Raw genomic sequence first — 25,932 nt, forward strand, 5'->3', positions numbered from 1 at the left:
ATTTAACAGATTGTTTAGGTTTTATGATATGGCCATTGCAGTTTACATTAAAGCTATCAACTTTTGTTAGTTTTCTTTTAGACCCAAATAAAATACAGTCTGTTATTCCAAGATGCAAAGACAGTTTGTTGTCAACTAACCACTTACTACAGTTTTCAAGTTCCTTGCCGAGTACATTACTAATAACAGACGGATCTTTGTGTGAGAAAAGGATAGCACTATCATCTGCATATAATATTATTTACATTTTTCACTTATGCTTATACTCATATCATTGACATAGCATAAAAACAGCAACGGTCCAAGTATGCTTCCTTGAGGAACGCCACAAGAGATGTTCATGAATTCAGACGTTGTATTATTTACATTGACAACTTGTTTACGTCCAGATAAATATGATTAAAACCACTCAATTGAATCCACACCAATTTCTTTTAACTTCTGACATAGAATTTTGTGATCTACGGTATCAAACGCCTTTTGAAGATTCAGCATAATCATTCCTGTAGATAGACCTTTGGAATTTTGTTCTTTTATATGGTCGGTCAAATGAATTAGGCAGGAGTCAGTTGAATAGTTACATCTAAAACCACTCTGAAGTTCGTATAATAATCCATGTTTAACAAGAAAAGATTCTAGTTGGTTGTATACAACTCTTTCTAAGATTTTTGAAACTATACATAGTATGGTTACAGGTCGATGGTTTGAAACATCAGATCTGTTGTTGTTCTTAAACAATGTCCTAGTGGCCGTTATACATGTTAAAATCTTGGGATTTCATACCGAACAAAACATCCTAGCGTAAGTATAAAAAGGGCATAAGCTCTAGAGAATCAAATTTAAAAGCCATAACATCGATGCCTATAAAAATGGTTTCATCATTCGTCGTCTTCCATATAAAGTCAAGCTGAGAAGAACCTTTATCAAGAGGCAAGTCGAAAAATGCCAAGGTTTTATGCTTTCCTTTATAAAGTTATTACATTATCAGGTAATAGTCTTTATGTTCTATATTTTCAGAATAATGTTCCTGTTACCGGCATTTCATTGTCGCATTTATTAAAATCGGTAAGGTGGCAAACAAAATTGCTACAAAATCCGACGGTATTGAAAATTTAAGTTTGTCTTCCATGGCCGCTATTGCAAAATTATCTTCAGGAATAGGATACTCCATCCCAACATTGTCCTCAGTCCCAAAGTTCGATGCGGCGGTATGGTAGCCTGGGTGTTTGAATTATACAATTTATATATATATTTATAAGTGTCACGAAAATGTTCTGTGTGACAAAGCGTCTTGGAATCGTGACATTATATTAATGGATATCACCACCCATAACATTATTTAACAATAAGTGACGACACGCGTGACATAGCTCATTTGGACATCTTAATTTTATAAATGAATATTGGTATTCATCACAAACAACAGTTTTTATATGTACAGTTACTTTCTTAGTTTCTTTTATTGGCAACCCTTTTTATTGTTCAATGACATGAGGTGTCTGTACCAACGCCGTTTTAACCAAATCCCAGATAAGGGAGGACACTCTTGTGTAGTCTGCTTACTGATATTTCATACCTTCATACCGATAACGATAGTGTTAGGGGAAGGAACTCCAGACTAACTCTTGTGAAGGCCTCGTTTTCAAGACGGAAGTAAATGCTTGAAAAAGCTAACTACTTTTGTATACATAGTATTTTTTTGTAATAACAATTAAGCAAACATGTCATACGACCAGGTTGGATATTCTGACAAGCAACCCATTTCTAGTAGCAATGAATTCACGGATGATCCGTACGGAAACCGGGACCCAAATGGGAACGGTCATGACTACACACCTAAACTATACAACCAAGGCTTTTCGTTTCTATGTTTCTCAAGCAAGAATAAGAAGAAAGCTAAATTTATTTTAGCATCGTCAGTTGTGGTTGTTATCTTATCTGTGGTTCTGATTATAATCTCCATAGTCGCTCACATACATAAAGACAAAGATGGGAGTGGTGCTGGGCAGCCAAAGAACACAAAACTCAATGGTATGATGACAGCTATTTTTTTACCTCACCTGAGAACTTAGTGCTCAAGGTGAGCTATTGTGATTGGTCTATGTCCGCCATCTGTCGTCCGTAGTCAGTCGTCTGTCGTCCAGCGTCAATTGCTTTTAAATGTCATATTCTCCTAAACCACTTGGACAATCTTAATAAAACTTTATAGGAATGATCCTTGTTTGGTAAAACTTTTAAAATTGTTAAAAAAATGAATTCCATGCAGAACTCTGGTTGCCATGGCAACTTAAGGAAAAACTACAAATCTTTTCTTGACAAAAACCATGAGGCCTAGAGCTTAGATACTTGGTAAGTAACAGTAGTCTACCATGTTTGTTCAAATTATGCCCTTGGGGTCAAAATTGGCCCCACCTTGTAGGTAACAAGTTCACTATAAATACATTTTGTTAAAATATTGATAGTTATGTAAAGTTTACTCTTAAAGCAAGCGCAGCAAATCTTGCTATATGGTCTCCCTTAAGAATTTTATATTAACTAGGGATGGAAACCGGATACCAAATCGGTATCCGGATATTCGTATCAAGTATTCGAATACTATCCGGATACTCGTATCAAATTGTTTTCATAATAAGTAAATTTCCTATTATATTACTATTTCGCGAATTTGATAGTCACTTCGGCCGAGGTGGTTGCTTGGTTACTGCCACGTGCTTTCGAGTTTGTTATTTATCAGCGGGTTTCATGTTAAATGACGCTTTGATTATTTGATAGTCGATTGTAATTTTATTTCATTACATTGTTTGATTTAATGCAATACCTTCAATTTCTGCGGTGTTTTGTAATGAAGGATATAATTGCGGAAAATGTAAGAAGACAAAAAGACGATCTGATTTTTCTTTATTTACATGCGTGTACTTTTTTTATCAATAAACTAAACATGTTTACATATCGAATGAAAAATAAAATACACTACACAAAATAAAACGTGAATAAATACTAAATAGGGAATAAATCATTTATATATTTGATGATTTGATTAAACACTGTACACACACTACTTTCAAGTCCGAAATGTTCGAATACTTCACAACAGTTTTCATTCGATGTCGCACTTAATCGAACGCACGACCCTTATCTTGTGATTGGACGATCAATTCCTACGGATTAATGATCAATCCGTTTAATATCAACTAGTGCCAATTAGTGTCAATTAAGCACATCTGAGATCATAAAACAACACTTGTCATTGTAAACAAGGTCATAGAACTTCACAGGGTGCTGCACAAGAACATAATATCACGCTTTGTGCAAACACCCAATTAGCAGACAATTTGTGACACATACCCGCTTCGCGACAGACACTGTTGATCACCTGAAATAGTTCATCTGAAAAGTTTTATAACAATTGCTATGTCTCTGCTAAGCTATTTCATTGAAATTTTCATTCTTAACGAATATTCGAATACCCATTTTGGTTTCCGAATACTTGCGTGATATCCGGATACTCGGATATTCGTTTCCATCCCTAATATTAACCCAATGATAAATTTAATAATCAGACTTTTCCATTGAACTTCATGTAGACCATTGTAGTTAACAATCTTACCTTTTACGTGGTTAGTGAATACACCTTATATAAACAAAACTTTAACTTTCATAAATAGTTGGAAAGCCATGGAAATTGTGACATCGTACCATAGGCTGTTCACAGAGCAGTTTTTTTTAAAACCTCATAGTTTATAGCAGTAATATATTTGATTGGATGGTGCGCTGTCCATTGTTTGTTTGTCTTACACTACTGCTTGTGAAAATCAAAGTATGCCTCTGGGGTAAAAACTTGCTATGCCATGAGGTTTCCTGTGGACTTATCGAAAATCTTCTCGTCTGACACCGCTAGGCCCAGACCTTTAATAATTTGTTATGAGCATCATAAGGTGGTCCTCAACCAAGATTGTGCAAATTACGCCCCTTGGGTCAAATTCGATCCCAAACCTTTTTTTACTTACTTTCTTATTTTTAAAACTACAGCGAAGAACTTTTGACCATGTTCACAATTCTGTAAACAAACAACAATGTTGTGGTTGGATGACCTTGACTGTGACCTTTAGCCTTAACTTTCTTATTTTTGAAGCTACAGCAAAGCAATTTGGACCATGTCTAGAGTTTTGAAATAAAAAAAAATCATCGGATGACCTTGACTGTGACTTTTTGACCAACTCTCTTTTTATAACTCAACGAGTTGTTGAAAGAATAAGGATATCTATACTACTCACCCTGGCGTCGGCGTCACACCTTGTTTAACGTTTTGCATGTAAGCACCTTTAAGTCATAATCTAAATAAATACATCATTTATTGCATTGAAACTTTGGATATGTATTCCCAACTATATACATTGTAACCTACTAAATTAATGTAGTTAGGTAACACTTGTTTGAATATAATGCAAATAATGGGCCTTTATTATTTGTCAGACTTAGAAACTTTGCTTAAGATTTTGCATGTAAGCACACATAGGTTGTAACTTAATATCTCAGCAACTACTTTATGTATTGTATTGAGACTTTATACAAAGGTACTCAACCATCAAACCTACTTAATTAACCAAGTTAGATAACTCTAGTTTGCACTTAATGCAAATAATTGCCCTTTATTATTCAACTTAGAAATTTTGGTTAAGGTTTTGCATGTTAGCACATAGGTTAATATCTCAGCAACTGATTGATGTATTGCATTGAGACTTTATACAATGGTTCTCAACCATCTAACCTACTTAATTAACCGAGTTAGATAACTCTAGTTTGCATTTAATGCAAAATATTTTTCCCCATGTAACCCCATTTAAGTCAATATTTTAGCAAATACATCATGTATTGCATTGAAACTGTAGATATGTATTTCCAACTATCTAACCTACTAAATTAATGAAGTTAGATAACGCTTTTTGAATATAATGCAAATTATGGGCCTTTATTATTTGTCTTCAGGGTTTTCATAAACAGTCGGCTGCCGGCTAAAATGACCGCTTCAAAGAGAATTTTGGCCGGCTGAAATTCTCAACAAAAATGCCCAAATGCGTCATTGTTATTTACCGTCATTTCATTTCATATTTGTTGCTTGTTTTTCGCAAGAAATGCATTTTAGTGTAGAATAAACATCAATTCATATATAACTCCGATTTCTCGGGAAAAAGACGATGTTACTATGAAAGATGTCAAATACGCCTTCAAAGTTCACAGGACGTTCTTGCCTCGTTTTTCTATGGAAAATCTCCAAACACGTCACTAGCTATTTTTAAATACCAATAATAAATATCATAATTATAATAATATCCTATTGATCACGAGCGAATGACGTCACAGTTCATGCTTTAGAAATGTATTAAAATGGCTGAATTACGATGTAGTTAACAAGAGTTTGGCTTGAATAAACACATGGCATTTGTCGCTTCTGTTTCCAAAAATTGAATGCTAATCCGGGAATGAAAATGTACCCTTACGTCTGTTAATAAACGTTAGTATTTTGTTATGAATACACGGATTATAGTACATTGTAAAATTATTTGTGATATAACCCTGTTTAACAGCACGTGTTCTCTCGATCTAGAATATCACACAAGAAAGTTGTCGTAATTGCCCATGCTTTTCAGACCTTGATTTCTTGTCTTGTACACAAAATTCGATTATATTATTACTGAATTTTTGCGTGTTTTTTTTTTATAGCGACTCTTACTAATTCGAGTTATATAGGGCTTTGTTGAGGGCAATATCTAGTACGACGTCGAGTTCATCAAAGCCATTCGCAATGAAGTTAAAACCGTTGCTAGAGGCTGACCCAGCATATTTGTTTTAATTTTTCATAATTATTTTAACTTAATTCATTTTAAAAACAACGAACGTGCAAAGTTGATCTGAAATAACACTAATTATGTGTTTACCCAATACAATTGTGTTTTTACTTTGTACAATACATGACTCCCTCGATTAAAAAAATATAAAATTGACTAAGTTTCCTTTGAGATTAAACTTAGATAATTGGATTTGAAATTTAGTAATGCAACAGCAAAGTTCTGTTTTAAGTGTAAATTTTATCTCAATAATTTGTTTGTCACTGTTAAAATCGGATCACATTTGGTTTAAACAGTAATTATTCATATGTTGTTAATTTATCAGCATATTACAAGTATACAGGGGGAAAGATTCAAGAGAAAGTTTGCTTTGCACCTTCGATGCTCGCTAGTTTGGCCTTCTAAAATTATATTTGGGCCTGCTAAAACTTTCCTTAATGAAAAACCTGACTGTCTTAGAAATTCTGGTTAAGGCAGTCTTCCCGAAATGTGCCGGTCCGCCGTACATGTCCGGCAAATTTTGAACGGGTCCGGCAGGTTTTCTGAAAATGACGGTCCGGATGACCGACATATTTTGAGACAACTTATAATCGAAAAGGTACCTGAAAGCGAAATGTCTCTAAAAACTTTCGCTGATTATTTGCGTTTGCGGTAGTTAGTCGATCCCATACTGATATTGACGTCACATAACATCGCATAAAGTCGGCCATTTCCAATATGCAATTAAAATGTTGATTGCCAGGGTTAACAAGTGAATATGATTCATCAGTAACAGCATTTTATTACAACTGTTTTATTTGATTTTTGGTTAGCAACAGGGTACAATCAAAATCATCGGTACTCAATATACTTCGTCTGCAGTCAAAATGGCGGCGGTAAGTGGAATTACCGAAAATCCGAAAAACCAGAAAGCACCTTGATGGCTCAAGACCACAGTTATCTGCCCCCCGTTGACCCGTTGACCCTGCCCCCCGTCGACCCGTTGACCAAGATCCGGATGTGAATACAGAAAAAAGAGTGCTTGTGTTCAAGTATCAATATTTTATTAAAATTGAATGAAAAAGAAGCAAAAAATGTTGTTGTTTTTGCAGAGAACTTGACTGAATTTGACAGTCTATTGCCGAAATTGATAGTTTTCAGTGTAAGTATTGGAAAAATCATAGCTTGTGGAAGTTTGAAAATTAGTTGTTTGTAGCCGATTGACTCCTTGGCGGAAGGGTTATGTATTTGAACTCAATTTTAACAGTCGCGTCAATGGTCAACATGGTGTTTTCTTGTGATTATATTGAATTGTTCTAGAGATGCCATGTCCTTGTTTTTCAATAGGGATGTGTATAAAGTCAAAAGCCAGGTTAGTGTCAAAATGAAACATATAGTATGGTCTCACGCCTAATGGCTCAAGACCACAGTTATCTGCCCCCCGTTGACCAAGGTCCGGATGTGAATACAGAAACAAAGAGTGCTTGTGTTCAAGTATCAATATTTTATTAAAATTGAATGAAAAAGAAGCAAAAAATGTTCTTTTTGCAGAGAACTTGACTGAATTTGACACTCTATTGCAGAAATTGATAGTTTTCAATGTAAATATTGGAAAAATGATAGCTTGTGGAAGTCTGAAAATTAGTTGTTTGTAGCCGATTGACTCCCAGGCGGAAGGGTTATGTATTTGAACTCAATTTTGACAGTCGGATCAATGGTCAACATGGTGTTTTCTTGTGATTATATTTTGTGTCTTGAATTGTTCTAGAGATGCCATGTCCTTGTTTTTCAATTGGGGTGTGTATAAAGTCAAAAGCCAGGTTAGTGTCTATATGAAACATATAGTAAAAATAACTGTGGTCTCACGCCTAATGGCGGTACAATTGACGAAAGTCAAAACGGCAAGAGTAAAATAGGCGATACTATTTCGCGGTCCCCACCGGTCTCATACGGTCTCTGTTTACAAAATTATAAAGTAGCCATCAGCCGTGATTGAGTAAGTGTGAATGACCGGGGAATAATAGGATTACAATTGATCAAAGTTGTTGAGAAAACAAAACAACATATTTAAAATCATTAAAACAAATAATAGTTTTAGTTTTTATAAAAGAGAAGATCGAAGTTTTTTTGTTTTTTTGTTTTTTTGTGTTTTTTTGTGTGTGTGTGTGTGTGTGTGTGTGTGTGTGTGTGTGTGTGTGTGTGCGTTTTGGGGAGTGGGGGGATAAAACTTAAATATAACTTAATAAGAAAGCATTAAAAAATGAAATTGCAGTCGGTCAATAGCTATTCATAGCTTATGTTTTCTCTGTTATGTCATACCGACTGAAAATAAAATTTTATTCGATTTGATGTGAAATATACGATCATATTTATTTGTTACTTTTAAACACTGAGTTTTTTTTCTAAAGAAAATCCCAAAGAACTTAATAGTTTTCTTGAATAAATCATTTTAATACACACCGAAGTGATCATATTTGCTGTTTTGTTGCGTTTTGAGGTCCATAATAATTGTCCGTCAAGAAGTTCTTAAGACAGAAGGTAAACTAATGAAACGTATATAATACTGTGTATATATATATAATTCATGGTCCGTTGAACTCCTGAAAACTTTTATTTGTGGTTGCTTACGGGATTGATACAACGTTAATGACTTTTCATCTTTCACTACGTGACGAAAACTGTGAACAATTGCATTTGGAAAAAAAGTAACATATATTTTTCGGTTTTGAAATTTTACCAGCTGTGGAGGTGGTATCTGGGAGTAGGATTTGTTATTGGCCCGAGGAGGTATTATATAATAAGTATAATCAGTTGTGTGGTCGATGTTCAAGTGTATGGTATTCCCTTTCCAAGCACAACAGTTTTTTCACTGTGTGGGCATGAAAGTTGTACAAATGTAGGTTTAATTTCTATTCTACACTTAGGCAGTTATATAAAAAAATGTAAATAAAAGGTTTAAAAATGTGTGATTAAAGAGTTTGATAACGCATGCTTCCTAGTACTTACTTGGGGAATAAGCAAAGAAAACATTATTAAAAATCAAAAACAATATATAGTTCCTAAAATCTTCTTCCAAATTAATACCTTAGTAAACTATTGAACAAAATGTGACGTGATACACTGAAACATCAAAATGTAAAAAAATACGGACAACAGTTATAAAAAAATGAGCCGATATCTTAGACTTCTACCTTACGTTTACTTTTCGTAAAAAGCGTTTTGGAGAAAAGAGAACACCGCTATTTTTTAAAACACATTTTAGCTATATTCCATTTCATAGGGCGTAGGTATAAATGTATCGCAAGCATTTACGTCAGGTTTGAATTTTTTGTTCAAGTAACTAGTTTTATTCAGATATTTGAAAATCAAACATATCTTTTTTTATGATTCCACTACGGTAAATGAACAAACGATGAAATGAACCAGTGCGGAATGCCGTTAGGGCCATCGCCTATGAATGTGTTGATCTGAAACGCTATACTCGATAGTACGATGATGAATACGCGAAACTTCACGACAGTACGATGATAAAAACGTGACAGTTCGATGGTGAAAACACGATAGTTTATCGCATTATCATCATCGTACTGTCATATTATCGCGTTTTCATCGTCGTAGTATCACGTTTTCATACTCGTATTGTCGCGTTTTCATCATCGTAGTTTCGTGATTTCGCGTTTTCACCATCGTTCTATCGAGTATCGCGTTTCAGATCAACACATTCACAAGCGATTGCCCTAACGGCATTCCGTAAACCAGTCCTACCAGTTCGACTCAACTAATCTGATAATGTGACCAAATTAGTATAAATACTGCAACTCGCTGGTCTTTCGTGGTCTAGTGGTAACACAGTTGACTATCAATCCATGAGTCGCAGGTTGGATTCCCTGTCGCACCACTAAAACTACTTCAGGGAGGCACGTTAAATGGGGGTCACATATGACAGCGCCCGATTGCGAGTATACACCACCTTTAAGTTATTCTGGTGCTGATCTTCTTTCGGGGTTCATGACAAGATGTAATATTTTGTATATTTGATCTCTCGAATAAGAAACCTTTATCAAGAGGCAAGTCGAAACATGTCAAAGTTTTATGCTTTCCTTTATAAAGTTATTACAATATCAGGTTATAGTCTTTATGTTCTATATTTTCAGAACATTATTCTTGTTACCGGCATTATAATGTCGCATTTATTAAAAATTGGTAAGGTGACAAACAAAATTGCTACACAATCCGACGGTATTGAAAATTTAAGTGTGTCTTCCATGGCCGCTATTGCAAAATTATCTTCGGGAATAGGATACTCCATCCCAACATTGTCCGCAGTCCCAAAGTTCGATGCGGCAGTATGGTAGCCTGGGTGTTTGAATTATACAATTTATATATATATTTAAAGTGTCACGAAAATGTTCTGTGTGACAAAGCGTCTTGGAATCGTGACATTATTTTATTGGCAACCCTTTTAATTGTTCAATGACATGAGGTGTCTGTACCAACGCCGTTTTAACCAAATCCCAGACAAGGGAGGACACTCTTGTGAAGACCTCGTTTTCAAGACGGAAGTAAATGCTTGAAAAAGCCAACTACTTTTGTATATTTAGTATTTTTTGTAATAACAATTAAGCAAACATGTCATACGACCAGGTTGGATATTCTGACAAGCAACCCATTTCTAGTAGCAATGAATTCACGGATGATCCGTACGGAAACCGGGACCCAAATGGGAACGGTCATGGCAATGGAATTTACAATGACTACACAACAGAAATAAAACCTAAACAATACAACCAAGGCTTTTCGTTTCTATGTTGCTCGTGCCAGAATACGAAGAAAGTTAAATTTATTTTAGCAGCGTCAGTTGTGGTTGTTATCTTATCTGTGGTTCTGATTATAATCTCCGCAGTCGCTCACAAAAATAAAGACAAAGATGGGAGTGGTGCTGGGCAGCCACAGATCACAAAACTCAATGGTATAATGACAGCTATTTTTTTTACCTCACTTGAGCACTAAGTGCTCAAGGTGAGCTATTGTGATTGGTCTATGTCCGCCATCTGCCGTCCTTAGTTAGTCGTATGTCGTCCAGCGTCAATTGCTTTTAAATGTCATCTTCTCCTAAACCACTTTGACAATCTTAATAATATACTTTATAGGAATGATCCTTGGTTGGTACTCTTTCAAAATTGTGGAAAAAATGAATCCATGCAGAACTCTGGTTGCCATGGCAACCTTAAGGAAAAACTACAAATCTTTTCTTGACAAAAACCATGAGGCCTAGAGCTTAGATACTTGGTAAGTAACATTGTCTAGTAGTTGTCTACCATGTTTGTTCAAATTATGCCCATGGGGTCAAAATTGGGCCCACCTTGTAGGTAACAAGTTCACTAAAAATACATTTTGTTAAAATCTTGATAGTTATGTCAAGTTTACTCTTGAAGCAAGGGCAGCAATATTTGCCCTTTCTGTTTAAGAGTGCCTTGTCTTTTTTGTTTATTTATTTTTAGTAACAAGGGATAACATGTTGTATTTTATTAATTCTTCATATTAGATACTTCAAAGGTAATAATATTTTTTTGTTCTTTTTATAGGTTTATGGGTTAGGTAATATTATATCTCTATATTTTCTAAAAGAATTTCATATTAACCCAATGATAAATTTAATAATCAGATTTTTACATTGAACTTCATGTAGACCATTGTAGTTAACAATCTTACCTTTTACGTGGTTAGTGAATACACCTTATATAAACAAAACTTTAACTGTTATAAATAGTTGGAAAGCCATGTTGTGTTGGATGGAAATTGTGACATTGTTACCATAGGCTGTTCACATAGAAGTTTTTTCAAATCCTTTTAGTTTATAGCAGTAATATATTTTATTGGATGGTGCGCTGTCCCTTGTTCGTGTGTCTTACACTATTGCTTGTGAAAATCAAATTATGCCTCTGGGGTAAAAACTTGCTATGCCATGAGGTTTCCTGTGGACTTATCGAAAATCTTCTCGTCTGACACCGCTACTAGCAGGGCTTTTTCTATAGTACCCACGGGTCCGACTATCGGACCCATTCCTCAAAGCAAAATATAAGATATTTTTCCCAATCTTCAGAAAAAAATCCCAATCAAAAAAAAAAAAAAAATTTTTTTTTTTTTAGGAATTCTTTTTACCTGTTCTGGTTCATTTTCAACATCCTAATAAATTATGTGATGTGAAGTATTTTTAGTAATTGAACTCAGAAATCATTGATTTTCATCACATTTAGAGATATGAAATATTATCTGTCATGATTTATTGCAATAGATATTTACACCCCAAGGATTGATATTTCAGCCATTGTGGGTCTTTTAAAGGGAAAATAAACTAATATTAAATAATTTCCTAATTCACAGGAGACTAGACAGCTTTTTTCTTTTCACTGAAAAATTTCCCAATTTCCGCATTTTCACGACGCAAATTTTCCCAAAATGTCTAGGGTCTTTTTCCCAAAATGGGCAGAAAAAGCCCTGGCTAGGTCCAGACCTTTAATAATTTGTTCATCATAAGGTGGTCCTCAACCAAGATTGTGCAAATTACGCCCCTTGGGTCAAATTCGATCCCAACCTTTTTTCACTTACTTTCTTATTTTTAAAACTACAGCGAAGAACTTTTGACCGTGTTTACAATTCTGTACAATGTTGTGGTTGGATGACCTTGACTGTGACCTTTAGCCTTAACTTTCTTATTTTTGAAGCTACAGCAAAGCAATTTGGACCATGTCTAGAGTTTTGAAATCCAAAATCAATATTTTCCTCGGATGACCTTAACTGTGACTTTTTGACCTACTCTCTTTTTATAACTCAACTATTGAAAGAATAAGGAGATCTATACTACTCACCCTGGCGTCCGCATCACACGTTGGTTAACGTTTTGCATGTAAGCACCTTTAAGTCATAATCTCAATAAATACATCATTTATTGCATTGAAACTTTGGATATGTATTCCCAACTATATACATTGTAACCTACTAAATTAATAAAGTTAGATAACACTTATTTGAATATAATTGCAAATAATTGGCCTTTATTATTTGTCTTAGAAATTCTGGTTAAGGTTTTGCATGTAAGCGCACATAGGTTAATATCTCAGCAACTACATGTACTTGATGTATTGCATTGAGACTTTATACAGTGGTACTCAACCATCCAATCTACTTAAATAACCAAGTAAGATAACTCTAGTTGGAATTAAATTCAAATAACAGCATCATTCTAATCTAATTTCAAAGTGATCCATTCATGTGTGCCAAAACTCTTCAATCCTTACGCTGAAAAGTGTGGAATAGTTGAGCGTGCTGTCTGTGATAGCTCTTGTTTTAATTTGCAGCAATAACATTTTGAACATGTGTACAGTTTTGAAAACAAATATCAATGCTATGCTTGGATGACCTTTATTGTACCTTTTTGACCTTTCTTACTTAGAAGTATCTGTTATGAAATTTCGACCATGTGTACTGGTTGAAAACATATATCAATATTGACATTGTCAGGTGACCATTCGACCTACTTTCTTATTTTTGAAGCTACAGTTTTTAAATTTGGATCATATGTACAGCTTTAAGAACAAATATCAAGCTATATTGATTACAAAGGTTAAACACTTTTACTCAGGTGAGCGATTTAGGGCCATCATGGCCCTCTTGTTTTAAAGTGGACTATGGCACTATCCGATTACGGCACAGTAGTGTGCCTCTAATAATTAACTATATTTATTAGCTTGATTTCAAAGAAGTTACAAAATTGTGTGGTTTGGTAAACAATAACTCTGAACAATTTTATTTAGTTAACTATGTATATTTATGATAAACATGCTGCTGATAGTTCATATTATTATTATTATTAATACAACATCACCAGATTGAATTGTTGTTCTTCAGGTCTGTTTGCATATGGTCCAGATGATACAGGGTTACTGGAGTTGCATGTGAGTGACCATGGCTTGTATATGCCCTATGTGAACAGAATGGAAGGAAAGATGCAAGGTATATTTAGTTTCTGTCATGGAAACAGTTATTGTTAACCTGTCCTGGGGTGAAAATGTTAATGCTAAAAGGTTGCAAACGGGCAAAGCACTATATAGGCCTAAAAAAAAAATACATTTGGTTCGGGTTACCCGACCCTACCTACGGAATAGGCGCCGACCCTAATGTTTTTATAGTCAGTTTGGAAAAAAAAATGAAAAACTAAAAAAAAATAAAAAAAAAAATATTTTTTTTTTCTTTTTTTTTTTGCTTTTCAATATGTAGTTTAAAACCTTAATTGCTTATATAGAAGATAACTTTAACACCATTCTCCAATGATGAAAATGACATTCTTATATAAAGCCTAATAAAAAAAATAAATAATAAAAAAAAAAGCCTACCTACCCTACCTATTTTTGAAAAGGATGTAACCCTAACCAAACAATTTTTTTTTTTAGGCCTTAGTTCAATGCTGTTTGACACATTATTAAATATGCCCACTCATGTTCTGTTTCTATCATGTATTGTACTTTTTAACTAGATTAAGATGTAAGTAGTTGTATTTAATTTAGTATCTGGTTAACTAAGCAAGCTTTCAACTTTTTAAAAAGTTGATCCTATGTATTATCAGTAATATCATTTAGCACCCTAATATTTCTTTTAATATCAGACAATGCCAATGTCAGTCAGACAATTGTCTGGTATATTTCCATTTGGACGGACGAAATTTCTGTTCCAGTTTGTCAATGTCTGGTGCAAATATACAGTCAGCATTGTTTAATTTCAGCAAAATTACTTTCAGTTACTCATACATGCCATATTTTCTTGAGACCATTCAGGGGGATTTCAATTTCAAAGTATTTTAGACGCATGTTACAAAAAATGTAATCACATATATTTTGCTATGAAAATCTCTAACTTTTTCATTATACAGAATTATTTTTTTTGCTTACCGGATGTGTGTTTCTGGTCATGCGATCGGTGCTGGAAAAACTCATCTTACACCCCCATGTAAGATGAGTCACGTGCAACAACGCGCCACTTCTTATTTCTTTTATTGTATGGTTAATGAAAAGTATATTATGCAATTTCAATAAAGTGGAATCAAAAATATAAATATACAATACTTTTAATTGAAATTGAAAATAATCGTAAAAACGCAATTTTTAAAGGAACTATTTGACGTCCACAATGATTTAAAATTACTGTCAGTACACAATGTCGCACTCGCTTTTTGGTGAAATGTACAAAAGTGCGTTTTCTACGTCAGTTTTTCAACAAATTCATAATTTTAGGTATGGAAGAAAAAATATCAGTCATGTTTTTCATGTCTGGATCGGACAATCCGACCCTTGGGCACGTTGCGTGACCGGTAACTCAGCAAGCCTCGTTACCGTAATTCGCGTGTGCCCTCGAGTCGGATTTTTCTATCCGAACCGCAAACACATGATAAATACTTATAATGCCCTGATTTATCTTACTCTTGTGATACACTCCCATGTCATACCTTAATGCACTTGCAGATCAAAATATGTCATTGGAAAAATATGTTTTCGAGACAGATATTATTATTATTATTATTATTATTATTATTATTATTATTATTATTATGAGCTTTTATGAGTTAAATTAAATTAACCTTCCTCCAAAGTCTTATAAAAATAGTCTGCTTAATACTATCAACTATGCTGATGTTCAGATAGTAAGAGAATGGAATAAATAATATTGATTTCTTCCTTTTCTAAAATAGTAATATGGCTTTGCCTTTGATCATTACTACAAATTAATTGATCACTTGATTCCTTTTGGCATTAACTATACCTTTTTATGCCCCCACAAAGTGGCGGCATATAGGGTTGCCCTTGTCCGTACGTACGTACGTACGTCCCGAAGATTGTTTCCGATCTAATTCTTGAAAACCGTTTGTCCAATCCTCACCAAACTTTAAACACATGTTTGTGACCATAATATCTTGATCAAGTTCGATAGTCATGGAAATCGCTTTAGTCATTTAGGAGTTACGGCCCTTTTTTGCCAAAAATACTTCAAAAATATATGTTTCCAATCTAATTCTTGAAAAGTATGTGTCCAATCCTCACCAAACTTTACATACATGATTGTGACCATAATATCTTGATCAAGTTCGATAGCCATGGAAATCGCTTTTGTCATTTAGGAGTTACGGCCCTTTATTTGCAAAAAAAGACTTGAAAAATACGTCCCGAAGATTGTTTCCGATCTAATTCTTGAAAACTGTTTGTCCAATCCTCACCAAACTTTTAACACATGTTTGTGACCATAATATCTTGATCAAGTTCGATAGCCATGGAAATCGCTTTAATCATTTAGGAGTAAGGGCCCTCAGATTATCCTGAATAATCATTATGGCTTATTTTCTGTGACAAAAAATCGAAGTGGGGGCATCCGTGTCCTATGGACACATTTCTAGTTTAAACAGTCATTTCACCATTGTGGAGTTCTTTTTACATTCATTTTCACTGTAATTTGAAATCAAAACTGTAAAAAAAAAATTTCACCTACCAACCCTATTTTTTTCCAGCATGTTACCGGAAACACATTTTTTTTGTACATGTTATTGTTTTATCCAAAAATACTTGAATGTTCAATTTTCATACCTATTAATACTCATTGATTGATGGAATTTTACAGAAATCTTCGGAAATTACAAAACTAATACTGGGTTTTCCATAGGGAGGTGGTATTGGCAATGAAGTTAATTCTATTTTAATGATGGATCATACTTGACTTTCGATTTTGCTTAACTATTGTGTTTGAAATTGATGTGTTCTATATGCTATATTTTATAACCGGATCTTTAATTTCAAGATTAATTACAACTAGGGTTTAAGCCAGGGATTTAAAAAAATCTGCTACAATGTCCTCTAAAGAGAAAGTTTTTCGCATTGACTGCTATATGATATGAGACCGTTGAAAGTCATTGTTTTGTAATTCAGTTCTGTTGAAGAGTGTTATAAAGAAAGTTTAGTATTATAGAAACTGACTTGCATCCATACCGTACTTCAGTGGTCAAAATTAGCACAAGCCCACAAGCCCTGCACTGATAAAATGTCTTCCGGGCTGGCTCAAATTCTGAATCTTATATAGCAGGGCTTGTTCATAAATATGAGTCCATGCAATAGTATAATAATTCGGGCTTGTTCATCCAAAAGTCTAATTTCAATGACTGCATCCATACTTTGATCTTTCATTGTTTTAGTTTACAGTACAATCCGACAAGTGAACGACCAGAAGACTTTTGTGACTTGTAATGAGGATGAGACTTTCATTCTGCCGCCGAATGAAGATCAGGCGTGTATGCAGACTGCAGAAACATTTGGTGAAAATTGCCAAAATTTCAAACTGTATGGCGCTCTGGAATTACGTCCATGTATCCTACTGGTTCTCACTCTGGTAAGTATTTTGTTTGCACCATTTTTAAAAAGAAAAAAAACAACAGTTATTTAAACAAAACATAATAGATATAATACTGTAAAAAAACAAGTGTTGTAATGATACAAAAAGTCTTGTCACTTTTTGTGTCAGGAGGTGCAATGGTGCAAATTTATAGTCTCCCCACTTTGTGTTTCAGGAGGCTGATCATATCCCTGAACCATTCAACCTCAGTGACCCAGCAAATGCGTATGTGTTGAAAGAACTTGCAAGCCGCCATACGATGCATGACGTGGGGGTCAGCTGTTATGGAAAGGTAAATATTTTAAAGTGATACAGTGGTCAAAATTAGCACAAGCCTGCAAGCCTTCCAATTGTAAAGTGCTTTCTGGGCTAGCTCATATACACATAAGCAGTGCTTGCTGAATTGTAATTGCCAGATGTCGGGCTAGTTTATACATCATATATACATTCACATCATAGATTTTGTTTCCCTACATTTGAGTCATAAATGTTTTCATTACATGAAGCATAAATTCCAAAGGCCAATTTCAAAGGAAGGTTTGAGTCCAGTCTTCTTTGATGCATTGAAAATTTATATTTCAATGTATGCACTAATAGTGCCAATGCTAAAGTGTTAACCAAGGCAATACCCAATGTGAGAGAGAACCCCGATTTAATTAGAATGATACCCTTCCAGGAAATTCATATTATCAATACATGTGTATATATGTGTGTGTGTGTGTGTGTGTGTGTGTGTGTGTGTGCGTGCGTGTGTGCGTGCGTGAAGTGTATAACTATATGTATTTTATGCATATATGTGATTGCCAGGATGTACTGCTACATGAATACCATCTAACCTCTACTGTCTCATTTTGAATTCCTAAAAAAATGAAAAAAAATCAAAGAAAATGAAAACATAATTTTTTTAAATTTGATGATTAATTGATATGTTAAATCTAATTTATTTGACTTGAAAACAGCGAAATATAAAGTATAAATTTTCAATAATTTGACACAGCCCCTAGTGTTGAGTCACCTTATTAAAAATTGATTTAAAAATTATGCGTATAATTCATCAGTTTTCATTTAAATTATATTTGTTAGACTGAGGAGGATAAAAAGGCGCTCGTTCTTCACACGGCAAACGGAACATCAGAGAACATGTTGGACGGAGGGGCCTTCGTGTACTCTCCTAAAAATGGCTTCCCAACCTACTTTTACGCCCAGAAGACACGAGGGTTGAACTACATCAGCCCCGGGGTGATGGTCCAGCTTAACCATGTTCCTGTAAACCAGAAGGTGACTATAAGATGTACAGCCTGGGCAAAGAACTTCCATGACGGCCATCCGGAAACTAGCAATGTCTACACGACTGAGTTCTCCGTCCTGCTGAAAAACTGAGAAACTTTTAAAAACAAGATGAGGCACAGGATTATGTTAATTTTTCTGCTTTGGTTGAAGATATTCCAAAAATCGAAATTTTCATTTTTTAGAAATGTGATGTTAGAATCAAGACATTATACTGTGAATAATAAATTAGGAAATAACAATAGGGAAATAGAATAATGAATTCAAAAAAGTGGCAAAATTATCATTTTTATTGCCACATTTGAAAATTGAATGGCCATTTTAAAGGCTATTGTTCAACAAATGAACAACATCAAATAGATAGATATTGATTTAACACTTTCATGTGTGTAATACTGCTATTTGTATCTATTTCACTGAAAAACAGTGTTCTTCAAGAAACTTGTGCACATTTTGTACTGAATCATATCTCTTATAGGTCGGAATCTCTATTGGTAAAAATGGTTTATATTTTTGTATGAGAATTTACTTCAAGTCCTTGTTATTTGTTATTTTTTCGTTGAAAGCATTTATCAAAACTATTTGTCATGTCCCCCAAATAAGTAAATATTTGGGGAGTTTCAAGATTTTGGGGCTTGGGCGGTGCCTTTCTGATTGTGGAAAATAATGCTTACCATAATATTGACTAAAAATGGGAATTCCAATTTTGTCTAGAAATGAGCAAGACTGCTATAAAGAGTAGACAGAAAGAGTAAAGAATGAGATAGAGTATATTTATTTAAAAAGACACCAATTTCTATGATACAATAATGCTTTTGGGATCCATTTTTTTAGCTTTTTAAAAAAAATCGGCCCTAAATTTGTAAGAGAGAAACGTGTGTAAAGAGATTTAGGCAAAAGCAGATTAAAACATACTCAATCATATATGTTCAATCCTTGAAAAATATCTTTAAATTATTAGTGAAACTTAAATAAGTTCATTACATTTAATTAGTTCATTACATTTATGTGACCAAGTAACAATGTTTATGCTTGAAATAAGAGGCTTTAATCATTGCAATTTTTCATATTTTGTTTTATAAAGATGTATACATTTCAATGTTATAAATGGATAGTGATTAGTTTTTAATATTTACACATTTAACAATTCTACTTTCTTGCATTCCATTTGATAAAATAAAGGTTGTGACTGTTAGCTTGTGTTTTGTTACAAGTATGTTATGTTAACATGTGATATGTTTGTTAATGTACATCAAAATGTCTGTTGAAATTCATTAATCAAGATTCAAGAGGACGATGGTTAACTAAGTATTATTCCTTGTTGGTGATTATTAAAAACACTGTGATGGGTTTTGTTTATGGATTTTAAGCTGTATGACTAGAACATATCATTCCTATTTTTGTTGTTCCTTGTCAAGTCAAAACATTTACAATAAACTGTGAGTTACATTTTTAAAATGAAACTGAAACTATCTTCAGCAGTAGGTTTTATAATGAAGAAGAAGTAACTTGCATTCAGAGGTAAATATGACATTCAGCACTTGGATATTTAGTTATTGCATATAAAATACTAATTTTTATTAGTGTTTGGGCCAATGTCTCTTTACTACATAGGCTAGCAATTATTCATGAACAAACTGTTAAATGAATGGCTTAATAAAAGCAGTTAATGGAAAACTTCATTCTCATCAGATTCATACTGATTCTGAATAATTCTTCCAGCAATCCCATTGATGGAAACATAGGCGCAAACACCAATGATTGTTAACATTTTTGTTGATAGTAAATTTTCATGTTTTTCCAATTCTTAAACTTAATCATGAATCCTAAATCGCAATATTGAATTACTCACAGAAATTGCCTGCTTATTGTGCTTTATACTTGTTGTTTCAATGTGTTCAGTATAGTTGATTACTGACAAAATGTCTGTGTTTTGCCTTTGTGTTAATCATAAGATAAATAGTGTTCTGAAATTCATTGATAGCAGCTAGATTTACAAAAGGGTACTGGTACATCTTTTGCATGGTGAATTAGTATCAAAATATATTTTTGTATTTCAATCTGTGGTTAAATGATTGAACTATTTTTTTTTTCATTAAAACAAACTATTTTGTAGCCTTTAAACCTTTATCAAGATGAAGTGCCTTTTCATCACAAGAACAAGCAAAAGAGGCTGAAACAGATTATTTTTGTAATATTTTTTTCTCAATTGATCCCCAACTCATAGGGACCATACATTGAGCTATTGTACGATGTATTTGCATTCAAGTATTGTTCTATTGATGTTCACCAAAAACCTTTGAAAGACTATCCTGTTGTGTAAACAAAAGTAGTCATTGTTCTATGACATATCTGAAGAACTTTATCTGAAAAGGAAACCCATAAATTGTTAGAACTAAGAAGGAATGAGGACAACTTTATGGATTAGCTGTATTTTACACATCACTAATTCAAATATTGGAGGCCCTCACAGTTGATTTATCAAGATATGGTTTTATTTATCAATGGTTGTATGTTATTGCCAATGATTTTCAAATGATTAAATTGCTTGTCCTAGCTGCCCCAGTGTTGGTTACCGGCCTAGGCTCATGTGAGTTTGGTTGGTGGCAATCAAGCTGGACTAGAGGGTTTTCTCTGGGCTTTCTTGTTTCCACCCAAACCTACATCCAAACTGGGATGCAACAACAAGCCAACCACACTGCACATTTTAAGGAAAAAAATGAAGCTTAAAGGGGAAAAAAAATAAAGTTTAAACTTCAAGATTGTATCAGGGCCTCACAAAATATGCCACAATACTAATCATGGTTCTTGTTCATCTAACAATGAAAACAATGTATGCACAGTAACTCAAAATACAGAAAGAAACCCAATCTGGTAGCCCTTTTTCCTTTAAAGTAGTTTCTTATACAATTGCATCCCACTGTAGTACTTATCCGTATGTTGTAAAGTAACATGTCCATTAAAATGTCACAATTTTGTTTGTACCGGGTAATTAACTGGGGGAAACCAGAATGTTATATTTCCGCTTCAACTATTGACTTTGTATATTAACCCTTAGGCTGCTGATGGCGATTTTAAAGGCTTTGCAAACAGCTTGGAACCAGACCAGACGCCGAGTAACTCGGCGCCTGGTCAGGTTCCAAGCTGTTTGCCACTCAGTCAATATATCCCCAAAGTTTTAAGTAAATTGAAATTTTTTTAGAATAAACCAGACGACATTTTTGAGCAGACGACAATTTACCCAGCATGCAAAGGGTTAATTGGTTTGGAATATAAATCATAAAAGATGAGTAGAGTATAGCCAGGCTTTTATTATCATGAATGTTTTTGTATTAACATTACAAGCCACACTTGCATGTACTAAGTGCTCCATTCCACATTGTCTAGTTCTTTGCACTTACATGTAAATACACACAAATTGTACTTCGTCACATTACATTGATCTTGAAAAGCTAGTTCTATTTCTTGAAAATTATATTTAAAGGTCATTCCATGTATCTGAAGCATTTTAAAGCTGCATTCTCACAGATTGACCATTTAGACAACTTCTTTTATTGTTGCATAAATGTCTGGAAACTAGTGAAACAAGACTGCTGACAAAAGATCAGATCACAGTTTTTCATATCCAGTATACAATCAATAATTGATGTTGATTCTGAGACAAAAAAAAACTAAAAAAATGTCAGAACAGTGAGAGTGCAGCTTTTAAAGTATTTGATGGCTTCTCATATGATAGTAAGATCAGAGAATTTACACACCAACTAACGGTGCATGTACCTAAGGAGAGGTTGTTTTGCAATTTTAAAATGTTTTGTATTCATTTACATGTAGCTTGTAAGCCACAATGTTAGCTAGTGTGTAACATATGAGAATATTTGTACCGGTTATACTTTATATTCATATTGGTGATATTTCAAGGTTGAGACATATCATTCCTCTGTCCTATTTTTTTATTACTGATTTTCACTGATGTATCCATTCATGTTTGTAATATCATATTGTGAGAAGGCTTGATACCAATTGCCTTGTACATGTATATATACTGTATATCCACTTTAAAAGCTGAATTGTTGTGGCCTATTCAATTACAGGTATGGTACAGTTATGTTCGGGTTTTTTTTTTACATTTTCTTTATTGTCATGTTGTTGTTTTTCTATTAAGTAAAGCAAAAGTTGGAAACACTTTGCATTGCCATATTTGATAAATGCGAGTAATCAATGGTTCTTAGTGTTCAAAATTATATTTTGTCCAATGGGATGTCAGTATCTTTTAAATATGCCCTATATTTGATTAGGTAAATCAGCAGTCAGCGGTTATTGATTTTAATCAGGGATATCAGTTTTCTAGAGGCAGTAATTTTTTACAATGTGTGTATACCACGTCATAAAGTGCGTCATAAATGCTACATCAGAAGGCAATATCTTGCGTCAAATGAAGACTTTAAACAAAGATAACTTTACTATTTATTCACCATTTTAAATGAAACATGGTGCAGTCTAAGCCTCCTACATAGCCCTGCATTCGGTGTTTAACTAGAGTTTGATTGAGAGTTTAGTTTCTTAAAACACTGGACTGACAATTTATTTATCACATGGTATACACACACTGATTTAGATGAAGTATAATTTCAGACACTAAGCTAGATAGTGCCTGACCAGTGAGCATACACGCATGTAAAGAATAGGAATTGATGAATGCATATTTTAACGAACACTATCCTTTACTTCACATCCAGTCCTTGATAAATACATGCTTAGGGGCAGAAGTTCTGCACCATTTGTTTTAAACCAATATAATATATTGTAACAACAAATTTTGCCAATTAGAATGAAACTTTTTCTTTTGAACAATGAAAAACAAACCATTTCCTTACCATAAATAGTCTTTTGGCAAGACATTGATATTTTTTGACCATGTCAAAAAGGTTAAAAAATCTTAATAAGGGACATTGTTGAAAATCTACTGCTTATGTTCAAGACAATGAACTCTTCAAACATTTTGGCATCAATTAGAGTTGTTAAAAGATTTTGCTCAATGTATAGTACTGCCTAGGGCTGGTCTAACTTGTCAATTTTTTTAACATGGATACAACAAAATGTTTCCAACTTGCCATATCACAGTCATAGTTATGTTATGTTGTGTCTTTGGACATTCAATGTCCTAGATTATCCTCCTAGAGAGCTTTTTCTGCGCTTTAAACTGTCAAATTGCCTTCACATGCTTGTTACATTTTTTTCCTTTTTAACATGTCTACATATAATTGGCATTAAACAAATTGGGGCATCCGTTGTAGCATATGGCTTTCATGAATCTGTGATCAATATTTCTACCAGTGAATCTATCAAAAGTTACTATATTTTTATCCCTTTGAGAGAATACTAGACAAATTAAGGGTGCCCATGATTTATCACCTATAACATATGCACATTGCCTAAAATTGGTCTGGCTCACAGTTTCTTGCACAAACATAAATAAAACTATAATTCATGTGTGGATGTCCCTTTGTTACAAGAATTTTAATATTGGAAACCAGCACAAATCTTCTGACATAAAGTATTTAAGAAAAAATGCAAACACGTGTAAGTTGCTTTTGCCCGCTAGCTTTTGACATTTTCAAACAGAACTCAAAAAATGAAATAAATTTATAGTCTGCATAAAGTGTATAATTATTTTGAACGGCTTTTTGCAAGAATCATGGAATCTAATTATATTATTGATTATTAGCTTTATTCTTTATAAAAAAAGGAGTCGTTATGTCAAAACTTTATTGGCAGTGGTGTCATTATGGCGATGTTTGAAATATTGGCTATATCTTTAATATTAAAGATTTAGATATTTTAACATGAAACTAGGTACAGATGTTCACTATGACAATACACACCCATTTGCTTCTGCTTGCAATTCTTGCGTTAGTACTTTATCCACTTGTGCCTTTTGTTAAACCTATAATTATGTCAATGTTATGTTCAATTTTGTAGCAAGTTGTTCTTTTCTTGTTCACTATATTTAGTTGCAAAAGTGTTTATATAATCTATTATTTCATTTGAAAATTCCATACTTTGTACTTCAAACAAGAAAATAAATAGTATATAATCATTCACCTAGTGTTGTTTTCAGCTTTCTAAAGGCAAGCTATTGTGGCTGCCTGTTGTTGTTGTCATTTACCTGTATGCAGAACACAGGGTTATCATGGAAAAGCATTCTCGTATGCCAGAGCAATGCTGTGCATACAACAGATTTATCATTATTTAACCTCTGATGAATGAGAATGGGGAAAAAAATACTGCTTTAGTGAATGGTCCTCTTAAGAAACCGTTGACCAAGATTACGATGAAATGCAACTCTTCAAAAAAACAACACAGCGAAGGCAAATCTTCTCATTATGGCTAGAAAAAAATTCATATCAGAAACAGATGGCCCAATTTGAAATGATGATAGAAAGGCCCTAAGGCGGACTTTCACTAAAGACGTTCAAGGTATCTTGATACATCAACAAACATAGCTACCAGGAGAAAAGTGCTAGGCTGGTTTTGTCTATATGGACATATAAAAACTCGTCAAAGTCACTGTTTGCCCATTTCAGAAACAGTTTCACACCATTATGCCATGATTAATCATCTAATGAGTTAGTTAAAGCCATTTATATTATCAAGTATTCCATAATGTCAGGGTTAGCCTTTTGCTTCTATACTTATATGGTAAATAAACTTTGGAAATGTTTTTATCTGAAAAAAGGCAAATAGTAGACACACTGTCTGTCCATGTTTCTGTTATTTACTTAGATTCCTGAGCTGCAACTTCCATCAATTTTATTCAAATTTCCATCAAACTTCATAGAAATGTATAGCAGCATTGGAATCTGCATCGCACATACCATTTCTCAAAGGTCAAAATTTGGAGTTTAATCATGGGCATTTGTTACATTCCTGGGACAGCTGTTGTTGAGATAGTAACTGTTAATCATTACCAGTTAATGCATTGCAAAATCTTATGCAAGACAGCAGAATTACATCAGCTCCAAAAGTGGTCATCTATTAGAAGAGCACATGTACATTCACTTCCATCCAAGTTCATTTTGACATAAAAAAAGATCCAGTGACATACCGATAGACAATTTTTATGTGAGTTCTAACCAATTTTTATGTTGTCCCAGTTTAATGAATTGAACAGTGGAATAGTGGAGTGATAATTATATTTTAATATTAAACTTTCCATATAAAATAATGTGTTCCTCTGGTCCGTGTAACAGTGTATTGAAAAAAAATCCAGGTTTATGCCGTCGATGTCCATATCATATTTTTAGGCAGAAATATATGGACCGCTGACGTCATATTTTATGGACCCCTGATGTCATAAAACTGATGCGTTATAATAAAAGAAATATTACACACA

General features: G+C 33.7%; 1 protein-coding gene across 2 annotated transcripts; it reads left to right on the forward strand.

Moving 5' to 3' along the window:
* Nucleotides 1–1,614: 1,614 nt before the first annotated feature.
* On the forward strand, nucleotides 1,615–24,638 carry LOC128237474 (uncharacterized). Of its 2 annotated transcripts, none has more exons than XM_052953044.1 (5): nucleotides 1,615–2,031; nucleotides 13,734–13,838; nucleotides 17,056–17,249; nucleotides 17,428–17,544; nucleotides 18,336–24,638. In XM_052953044.1, exons 1-5 carry the CDS (start codon nucleotides 1,722–1,724, stop codon nucleotides 18,630–18,632), a joined length of 1,023 nt encoding a protein of 340 aa, XP_052809004.1. In that variant the 5' UTR covers nucleotides 1,615–1,721; the 3' UTR covers nucleotides 18,633–24,638. The 2 variants fall into 2 exon arrangements, with proteins under 2 accessions (XP_052809004.1, XP_052809003.1); XM_052953043.1 differs by lacking the exon at nucleotides 1,615–2,031 and adding an exon at nucleotides 10,337–10,794.
* Nucleotides 24,639–25,932: the final 1,294 nt, after the last annotated feature.

The sequence above is a fragment of the Mya arenaria genome, chromosome 6 (assembly GCF_026914265.1).
Source record: "Mya arenaria isolate MELC-2E11 chromosome 6, ASM2691426v1".
NCBI lineage: Eukaryota > Metazoa > Mollusca > Bivalvia > Myida > Myidae > Mya > Mya arenaria.